This window comes from Prenolepis imparis, unplaced genomic scaffold (assembly GCF_030444845.1).
Source record: "Prenolepis imparis isolate NDT839.2.m4 unplaced genomic scaffold, iyPreImpa1.0 SCAF_2, whole genome shotgun sequence".
In the NCBI taxonomy this organism is placed as follows: Eukaryota; Metazoa; Arthropoda; class Insecta; order Hymenoptera; family Formicidae; genus Prenolepis; species Prenolepis imparis.
Genome location: NW_028141160.1, coordinates 1,192,742 through 1,203,992, shown reverse-complemented (window position 1 = coordinate 1,203,992; position 11,251 = coordinate 1,192,742). Strand labels below are relative to the sequence as shown.

Sequence of the window (11,251 nt, the reverse complement as noted above, 5' to 3'; positions counted from 1 at the left end):
AGAAATGTCTTGAGACATGATGGATGCGAATCACACGCGCACGTTCTCAACGAGTGTCCGACCGCACAATGGCCACCGCCCGCACCACGATTGTTTATCTCGCGACCTCTCTCCTTTCACTCAATTTTTCACGCAGGATGGATAAACTGGGCCCATAACCTGTTGACGCAGTTGAGGATATATTTATATATATTGTCTTGTGAAAGGATCAGAGAGGACATCAAAAGAGATTCTGTATCGCACAATATAACTTTATTTGACGTGGTCACTTGTCTCGACTAGACTCGACTGACTAACACGAGGAAACAAGACGGAAGTCTTCGCTCGTAAAGCGCTTGCGCCTGCGCAACTCACTGCTGTGACACGGATGGTGACACAGCTGTCCTACTTACCGACGCGATAAACTAAATGCTTCAATATGCATGGCTTATGGTCATTGATGAAGTTTCAAAGCCGGCAAGTAAAAATACGAATGCTTAAGAAGCTATCAAGCTGTCGGTCAATTCTAAAGTGTGATTTTCTTTTTACGATTTAATTCTGTTTCTTATCAAATATTAAAAATTATGTGAATAATCTATCTATTTCATGATTAATATATAGTAAACTGTTGTATTTTATATACGCAAATATACAAATATATAAACATATACAAATTTATAAACAGTTCCGTCTAAAAAACATTTAAATGATAGAAAATATTCATACGGACAGTCACTTACTGATATCACCGACTTTCTCTGGATGCTTTTTTAATTCGCGTAGTATATCAATGAAATCATGTCTAATGACATTATTCATTTCTCTATATTTCATGGTATCTGCAACAACGCGTGTGAAAAATGTGGTGAACTCCGATGATAGTAGGATATAATTGATCACGGCGTAGAGTCGTGGCAGGAATTGTTTTATTTTTAACCGTATAACATTTTTCCATGTTGACACGAAAACTAATCTTCCCATTCTGCGAAATTCGCTGTCTTCGTCCGAAAGAGCATTCATTTCGAGGCCGAAAACGCAAGTACCGATTACATCGGTCGTAAACTTAGCTGTCAATTCGCGACATTCTATCGGTTCAGTCTTGTTTATTATTTTATCTATATATTGCTGAAGATGATCAGCGCATTCCGACATTAAAGAGAACATCTCTTTTAATTTACTGGATGTAAAAATGGGCGACAATCTTGTTCTTAAAGATCGTCATCTTTTAGGCTCCAAAGCGAAAAGATGTTGCGACAATGGGTCAGCCTGCAATATAATATAAAGACATAATTATAATCAAGTAAGTTTTCGAAATTTAAGAACATTTTTACTAGATTACACGAAATTGACTGAAGAAACTCAATTTGTAATTAATGTCACGATTTTCAATAATTCCAATTATTGGAAAAATGTATTAAATAGGTTATCGAAACGCATTTATATAATTCGAATATTATAATATAAGTTTATAATATTTTTACATACTTTTTTACTAACAGGAATTCCTCTGTCGGCGAAGTTGGTAAAATCTTTAATGAGAATATTCTTAATTAAATCTGGATCTTTTACAATAAGTGTTGCGAATCTAATCGCGCGCCAAGAAGTAAATGGGAAGTAGTGTGCGTGTGTACGTGTGTGTGGATGTATGCGTGCATCGGCGTAATAGCGCCAACAATCAATTTGCGAGCGTATGTCTGGATTCATATTTGGCGCGACGGCGGGCGGATTCACGCTGCTCGGCCTGCGCGCCAATCACAATCCCGCGCGCTCTAGCTATAGCGCGCCATCGCAGGCATCGCGCGCTCAACGCTTCGCGATCGTTCAAACGCTAGCGCGCGATTATAACAGATTGAAAACAAACAGCTTTGTCCTCCGACTCTCGAGAGAGCCCCTTATCGCTTTGTCACAAGACCAAAATTGATGATCTCATGGGGAGAACTCTCTCGAAGGTCGGACGGACAAAGCCGCCCGATCGACACCGAAAAATAGACACTAATCCGAAAGTCGTTCGCACCGAAGGATCGCGGTCTCTCGTTGCAAATCATTTCGCACTTCTGGCGAATATCACACGTTTTCGCACACTCGTTGCACTTCCTGCAACCACCGACAAGTCTGTCGCGTTCAGCAGAGCGCGTAAACCGTGTGCAATCACTGTGCAACTGCTAAACCAAAATTACAGTGCTGTTAAATGTTTTCTTGTTGTTTCATTTCTTTGTCGCCGTCTTGCCACTCCCGTTGAAGCATCACACCGCGAATCGCGCAGCTAAATTGCACAATAAGAATGGATGTTTTTTAAGTGAATATTCCAATCATGGATTCATCTTTGTACTCGTTATATATGTCCCTAATGTAGTCACCAGTGAACTTTTTATTGAATATGACATCTTTAATATTACCGAAAACCAGTATTGGTTGTGGACCGCGAACGCCACGTGATTTCCAAAAGTTATAGTTTGATATGAAGTAATAATAAACAGTGAGATATATGGCAGCAATGCCGCACAATATTTCAAAGATTTCCATTATCTTGCAGCTATTGATCAATTATTTCAAGCGACGATTGTTGAAAAAGAAAAAACAATATTTCAGAAAAAGCTTGTTTTAAGAAATTAAAAATTTAATAAAAAAAGTTTGATAAATCAAATACACATTTAACGAAATATAAATTTATGATAACTGAAATTAAGCGGATTTTATCGATATCAGACTGATCGAAAAATCCCTTACATAGATGTATATGATATACATATATCGAAATACAGATCAAAATATAAAAACTTTCTTTCAGTAAGAATATTAAACGAATTTTTGAAGATTATTGAGATAAAAAATGACACATTATGACAGTTTATTCGTATTGCGCAAATTATGACGTCATGCAAATTGTAATTTAGCGACAAGTGACAAAATAAAATTGTATTTTTTGGTTTTTATGAATGCATAATCTTACGATCTGTCTCGTGCCAATTGATTACTTGTTTATATATACCCAATTATAATTTAAATGAAGAAAAAAATTCATATGCATTTAATTCAAATTTACCAATTAAATAAAATTAATTTATGATTGAAGCTAATTAGACATAAATCTTTCAAAACATTAAAATCAAACAAACAAGAAATTATTTCTTTACCTTAATACAATATATCACGAAGATGTAAGAAAGTTGTCAAACTGTGTATTTATTAGTAATCAACAGAGATGTGCAAAATGGGTGACCAAACCCATTTAAAAAAGAAAATGCAAAATAGATAGAAGCTTTTCATTTAAAAATGCAAAATGCAAAATGCTTTTTAAACATCCATTTAAAATAGGAAATGGAAAATACTCATTGTAAAAATGGCTTTTTAAAATAAAACATGGTGTTTCAAACATTTATAAAAAAAAAGGATTTAAATTCTTATTTATGTATTTAAATTCTCATTTCTTTAATTAAATTTTTATAAACTTTATGCACTTTCTTTATAAGCTTTCTTTATATACTTTTTTAAATAAATTTTTTAAACTTTATAAACTTTACATAAACTTTACATATTTTTAATATAAACAAAAAATAAAAAATATATTTACATAAATATATTTTCATGTAGAAGTACAATAAAATGTTTAATATTGTTTACAAAAAATATATTTACTTTATGACTTCTTTAATAACATTTTGATTGTTATACATATATATTACTGATATTTTGATTAATTTTTAATTTGCAAGAAAAATGCATTTAAAATAAAAAAATTAGTAATAAAAACCATTTAAATGTAAATTTAAAATAGTTTTCGAAAACATGTGTTAAATGCAAAATACAAAATAGGCATTTTACATTTTATATTTGTATTTTAAATGCATCTATTTCAAATAATGCACATTCTTGGTAATGAAGTGGAGATAAAGTAGGCGATAAAGTATACGGCAAAAGTTGACAGATAGTTTGCAGAAAAATGTTGACAAAGATTATTAACATATACATATAATACTTACTGTATAGTTTGGAATTAAAGAATGTGCTTCAAGAATAAAAACTTGTCACGTACTATTAAAAATTCAAATTAATGCGACGTAATAAAATCAGAAGTGCCGTTTACCAGCAACATCTCTGAACCACAAATACATCAAGCTGATGATGTTGTTGTTTATCACGCGTTTGTGTACGTACAACAGCGAATGATAAAGTTGCACCACTCTTTTCGATAAAATTCCTTTCGATAAATCACATTTTTTTCGTCCACAAGTGAATGATATTTCGCAAATGATTGCATCTGACTGTGAAATACCAAAAATTGAGAATGTTCTACTCTCTCCAGAGACAGGTACATTTCGAATTGACTTTTTTAAAAAGGATACGACGATGAAATTATTTTTCAAAATGTTATGATTATTCGTACGATATATTTGAATATGTTTTACGAGCTTTGTAAGCTTTTACGATAGACTTCACCTGAATAAGCGACTAATGTAATGTATATGAATGTGATGTTAACATGTAATTGATAATTGCAACAGCTCACACATCCGCAGCTATCCCAGCCGACCATTTTGCAACGATGACTGAAAATAATACGTCATGGTCCAAATTGTATCAAATTATAAAGTGTACGTGCCACCGCAAGGAGATGTCCGAGCAACGTAAAAGTCACGATGAATTGCGGAAAATATATCTTTCAGATTCACCTCCAGCACAGAATGTCTTTGCAAATAATACCGGGAAGAATTAATTGATTATATTAGATTAGATATATTTAACTAACAATTAACTTTTTATATTTTCTTAAGGCTCCTGGCTCCTCGCCGATCATGTCGGAATCGTGACGTCAGAGGCAAGAAAGCACATGCTAAAAATTCTTGCGTGCCATTTTTAAATAAAAAGATATTTCAATAAAACCAAAGAGGATCAGATAGAGTGGAAGCTGCCATATGAGCATAATGTTAAATTTTTTTTTTTTTATTATTAAGCAAAAAGCAGGCTTTGACCCTAGGGCCATACCGCACCGGCAATACAACGAGCCTACTTATCGACTAACGATCTCTTACATATAACCTTTGGTAAAAAATGGTAATACAGTATAGTTATGCCGTTATTTTTGCTATACAAACGTATTCTTTGGGAGCTTATTATACTAATCTTAAAGAGCTAAGGACTAACAGAACTAAACTGTTTAATACTTTAAAATGAATACCAATAGACCTTAACAATACTTTTGTCATTTCACTTAACGACCTACTCTAAAATACATATACCTATAAATAATATTTCCGTTTTCTTTCCTCTCTTTTTAACTTTCTTTCTTTTTTTTTTTTTTTTCTTTTTGTACATATTCCCTTTTTTCCTATATTCCTGCTTAAAATACTAAACAAAAATATTAATAATAATAAAAATAATAAAGAAACGAATAAAAATAAAATTAAGTACAATTAAAATTAAAATTAGAATTAAAATAAAATTAAGATTAAAATTGAAATTGAAATTGAAATTAAAATTAAATACAGCACGTTTAGGTACATATTTACATAAACAACACCTGTACAAATAGACGTTAATGAAATAGAACCTGACAGGAAACTGAAATTATAAAAGTTTATATATTATAATTGATAGATCTAATAAATGCGTCCAAGGCATGAACTGTGTTACCCTCGTGTAGTTGTGCGAGAAGAGACCTGGCTGGAATTGGCAACAAACCGATATCCTTAATTGCCCATTTGATTAATGGGATTCTTTGTACTTCAAAACGCTCACATTGCCATAAGATATGGTCAATAGATTCCGGACTATCACAGACAGGGCAGTCCGGAGACGGTACAATAGAAAACCTGAAAAGACTCTCTAGAAGAGAGGTGTGATTACATCTCATTCTGCAAATAGACACCATTCCCTTACGCGAGATATTGAAATTATGGAACCAAGGATTCCTATTATGAGTTAGGCAGTTCTCCATATACCAGGAGGCTCTGGACCTTCCCGAGACCTCACACCATGTATAGAAGGAATTGAACAAGACATTCTTCCATCTAGATCTGAAGTCATTAATAGATGTGCAAGTATGGTAATCAACACCCGATCTAGGAGCCTCCTTGGCCACTTCGTCTGCCAATTCATTCCCTGAGATTCCGCAGTGACTGGGAATCCAGATTAAATTTAAGTTACCTCCGTTTTCAGAGAATTCTCTAGCTTGATGTCTAATTTCTGTTATCAGGTGAGAAGTTTTATTGTTAAAACTAATATTTTGTAACGCAGACAAAACTGACTTCGAGTCAGAAAAAATTGTGACATTTTTAAGATTAGTCTTCGTTGTTGTTATGATGGCCTCTAAAATGGCCATAGCTTCGAGTGAAAAGATTGAAGCATAGGAAAGAGATCTGAATTTACTTCTAGTTTTGCCATTCAAGGAGATCACAGAGAAACCCGTGTATTCCAGACCCGGGGTTTTAGACCCGTCAGTAAAGAAACAGAAAGAGTCTTCTAGCTCTCCCCGGAATAATTCGGAGAAAAGTTGTTGGTTCATTTTCGAATCTTTGTCAAAGTTAATGCCGACAGATAGATTGACCCTCGGACAAAAGATAATCGATTCAAAAGGTTTAGCGAAGCATAGAGGACGCGCGTTAATTTCTATAAGGTGGGAGATTTTAGAAAATTCCATAAAATTTTCCAAAATTACAGACGTTTTAATTCTGTCGACAACAGTAGGATTCTCTTTAAGATCTTGAAGCTCAAGAAGCGTTGAAATGATTGGATGATTCGATTGCGAGAGCAATCTAGTCACGAACGATTTACATAGGAAGTTAGATCTGAGTTCTAAAGGAGGTTCTTTCATCTCTGCTAAAATGAAATTCGTAGGAGAGGACGTTCTTAATCCCATGACGATTCTGAGCGCCTTATATTGAATCCTGTCTAATTTCGTTCTTTGAGTGCGATTGAGACCGTGAATAACAAAGCTACCATAATCCAACCTAGATCTTATAAGAGCAAAATAAATTATCCTTAAAAGTCTTGGGTTTGCACCAGGTATGTCTCAAACAGCTCAGTATCTTCAAAGGACATTGACAACTCCTCCATATATGAGAAATTTGATGGTTCCAATTCAAGTTGGGCGAGAAGGTTAAGCCCAAAAAACGAACTTTAGCCGAGGGGTCTATTCTGACATTATTGACCCTGATATGGATTCTCTGATCGTTTGATTTTTCTCGTTTTCTGAAAATACACAATTTCGTCTTTTCCGCTGAAAGTTCCAACCCAATATGAAGTAGCACGTTGGAAACGTTACATACTGATTTTTCGAGCCCTGCTCTACATAAATTGAGATCATTAAGAGAACTAAAAATGGCTATATCATTCGCATATTGCACGATGTTGCAGGAAGGCTCGCAGCTCTGTTCCACTTTGGATACGTAAATATTATATAAGAGTGGACTCAGCACGCTTCCTTGGGGGAGCCCTCTAAACGCCCATAAGACTTCGTCAATATCTTGAAAACGGCAGTGTACTTGTCTAGCATAAATAGAATTCTGAATAAAAGCAAGTATATTTGGAGAAATCCCAAAACCAGTCAATTTCCGAATAAGAATATCCGGGAGTACGTTGTTGTACGCCGCTTTAATATCAAGGAAGGCTGTCAAAAGGGATTGGTTTTTCTGGAAGGATAGTAAAATATTAGATTGCAATATCGCTAAGTTGTCTATACAAGATCTACTTCGTCTAAATCCGAACTGTGAATTTGGAAGAAGGTTATGGAATTCAAAATACCTGTTAAGTCTGTTCGCGATCATTCTCTCAAAAATTTTGCATAAGCATGAAGCTAGAGAGATAGGGCGAAATTTAAGCTGTTCTCCGGATTTGGGTATAAAAAACACTAGATATTTACTCCACTCTGTTGGGGAATTTTGCGAGATGAAAATTTTGTTGTAAATTTCTAATAAGAGATCTAATGCCAGAATAGGTAGCTTGGAAATAATTTTATAGTCTATTCCGTCGAGGCCAGGGCTAGATTTTAACTTTAAGTGATGAATTACCTGATAAAATTCCGCTTGGGAAAACGGACAGTCTAACGACGACTCAAAATCATCTCTCGGAAGCCCGATTGGAGCACAAGGAACCCATGGGGGATACAGCGAGGAAATCTGATCCATGATGTTTTCTATTGCAACTGGATTGAATTTATTCTTAGATCCACTTGAGTTAAATCTGTTTTTAAAAGCTTTAATTTTACCCCACACATATGAGGGATCCGTATCTTTCCTTAAATTTTCACAAAAATTCACGAAACTTTCTTTTTTAATTTTCCTTAGACCTATTCTGGCTTTCGCAACTTCCTTTTTATAAAGAATAAAGTTCTCCCTAGAGTTATACTTTTTAAATCGCTCCAAAGCTTTCTTCCGTTCCAAAATAAGTGTATTACACTCCTCGTTCCACCACGGGCTTGGTTTTTGAGTCTTAAAGTTATGTCTACGAAAAACGTTACTAGATGTTTGTCTAATAGGTCTTGTTTGTGACTGAGGTTGTGGCTCCCCGTACAAACCTCCGGAAGTTACTTGGTTTCGTGTACTAGGAGAGCGGCCTTGGGAAGAAGAGGCTTTTTTCGCACTATCCGTAATTATCGAAGTGAAAGAGGTATACAACACTTGAGTATCGTCAATATTTAAAAATTCTTGCTTTCGATCATCAACTTCTTTCTCAATTAAATTAGAGAAGAGAGCCCAATCTACTTGGGAAGAATAGATTTTATGAGATTTCCTTAACTTGGATTTTGAAACTGAGATTCCGTTAATGTTGATAAAAATAGGGGCATGATCACTCCCCCAAGGATCATCGTTTACTATCCATTCCGTATTTAGTCCCAGAGAGGAGTTAACTAAAGTCAAGTCCAAGATAGATGAATAGTTGTGTTCCATTTCAAAATAGGTTGGCGAATCATCATTCAAGAGGATTAAATCCAGATCCGAAATGCTATCTTGTAATGGTATAATTGAATCCTGAGGTAAGTTAAAATCTCCCCCTATTATGAGGTTTCCTTGGAATGATGCGGAAAAGTTGTTCCAACTTGACGTGCTAATTAAGGGGCCGTCCGGAGGCCTGTATAGCGAGATCACAGAGATCTTCCATTTATGTGAGAAAATCTCTATTCCACATACCTCCAAACTGCCCTGACAGTCCGGAATATCCTCCTTGATAGAATATTTAATATTTGAGCGCACGAGAATCAATGCGCCACCTCCTTTGCGGCCAATTCGATCACCACGAACTACATCAAATCCCCTAAAAACAATATTGTCCCTGAAGTCCAGCCAGGTCTCTGAAATTAAAAAGATATCAGTATTTTGTGAGTAAAAAAGTAGTTCATTGGCTTTATGTTTAAAGCTCCGAGCATTCCATTGAATAATTTTAAGTTTTTGAGACATTACCGTAATTATTGTTACCCAATAAAGATGGGTCCTTTTTATTACCGAACAGATGCAGATTAATAGTATTTTGAAGTCTCTGTATTAGCAAATCCTGATCCGGAGCGGACGAGATTCTCTTAAAAAGATCCGTCAAGTTCTCCACTCCAGGCGATGCAGTAGATGATGACGGAAGCGGCCGAGGTCTCGTCGTTTCTGCATAGGAGGCCGTAAGGTCTTTTTGACTGCTGACTAGAAATGGGAAGTTGCTTTGATCCTTGTGGAGATTCCTGGTCTTGTTATTATTACCACTGGATTTTAGGATTATTCTGCGAGCTTCCATGTATGAGATGTTATCCAGTGACATTATCTTATTAATTTCCACGTTCTGTTTGAATCTATTACAATCTCTGCTCAAGGTGTGGTGGCCTTCATTACAATTAACGCATTTAGGAGTAGATCTGCACGTATTTTCAATGGAGAACGAGTGTGAGATTCCGCAGTTCAGACAAATTTCTTGTTCCACAGAGCAACCTTTACTGGTATGGCCCAACTTGCCGCACCTGTAGCATCTCCTTATAGGAGGGATATAAGGAGAAACTAGAAGATTCACCTTCCACAGCTTAACACTTTTAGGAAGGACTTGACCTCTAAATTCAATACATATGGATTCCGAGTCAACCCATTTTTTGGAAATTGGATCCTTCCTTCTAAGTCTGAATAAATTCGCTATTTTAAAGAACAGATTATCTTTTTCAAGTCCATTAGAAATCTCCTCCAGCTGGATGTCGCAGGGGATACCTTTTATAACTCCTTTACGAAAAATCATAAACTTTGGAATAAAAAGCGTCAGACCCAATTCCTTAATAAATCTGTTCCGGATGGCCGAATTCGCTTCTTGAAAGGAGTCGAATGTAACTTTCCATGTATTCCAAGCGTGATACTCTGCCAAATTATATTTAATGTTAGCCTTATTTAGTAGTCTGGCTGCTTCAATGATGGACACAGCTTTCGCAGATTTTCTATCTCCAAGTTTTCTTACGTACACTACATACGGGCCTTTATTATGCCGGTCATACCAAAAAAGATTTGACGACGTATCGTTTGTGGGTTCTAAAGAAGCCTTGTTGGCATTTTGACTGTGTTTCAATGAATTACCTGAGACGTTGACATTCTTCGGTGAGAGTGAGCCTGACTGTTCCTGAGTCTGTGGGAGAATGGTTTTCACTTTTTTGGCTTCGACTTCTTGTTATCTCTCTTAGTTGGGGAATTAGGGTTTTCCATTGTGTTCGGAGATGATTGTGCAGCAGAAGATTCATCAGACAGGTTAGATCTTCCTCTCTTCAAGTTAGATGATTTATCGTAGGTTACTTCCATAACCTCTTCCTTAGACAAATTTAGAGATTGGGATTCCACATCTTTTTGAAATTCCTGGTCCATATCTACATTATCTTTAAGTAACCATTCTGAGTCTGAGGACGGGAGAGAAATATCTCTCCCGCCTTTTGGCGGGAAAGTGTTGTCGTCTATTGTGCTAAGATAATCTGTGATTATTTTCTTACACCAGAACTAAGAGCGACAAATTCGTGTTATTTGAGTAGCGGTGCACGGACCTAACAAAAATACTATCGAATCCCAGTACGAAATGGACTTGATCTAAGTAAAAAATTGCGGTAACTCAGACACACCTTAAAAGTTTACTACCTCGCACCGCTCGCCATCGCTCGCTCCCATAATGTTAAATAGCGTGTCCGAGTTTCAGAGCCCTCTACCAGCTCAGAGGCCATCCTAAATCCTCCCACTCTTCGGCATTAGGTTGCAATAGCAACGGTTAAAGTGGAGGTTATGGCTGATGACAGAGAATTAATTACGTCTGTCGTAGCGTAGACGTAAAGCAAGGT

General features: G+C 35.8%; 1 protein-coding gene and 1 pseudogene across 1 annotated transcript; both read right to left on the bottom strand.

The window, feature by feature from the left end:
• Positions 1–413: 413 nt before the first annotated feature.
• LOC145948551 (cytochrome P450 6B7-like) lies at positions 414–2,502 on the bottom strand (annotated as a pseudogene).
• A 3,052-nt stretch (positions 2,503–5,554) lies between these two features.
• LOC145948542 (uncharacterized) lies at positions 5,555–6,905 on the bottom strand. The gene has a single exon (XM_083058228.1). It carries the CDS (start codon positions 6,833–6,835, stop codon positions 5,555–5,557), a length of 1,281 nt encoding a protein of 426 aa, XP_082914354.1. The 5' UTR covers positions 6,836–6,905.
• Positions 6,906–11,251: the final 4,346 nt, after the last annotated feature.

Coding starts and splice junctions, on each gene's coding strand:
- LOC145948542 (XM_083058228.1), bottom strand. CDS start 6,835: ATGGGATTAAGAACGTCCTCTCCTACGAATTTCATTTTAGCAGAGATG.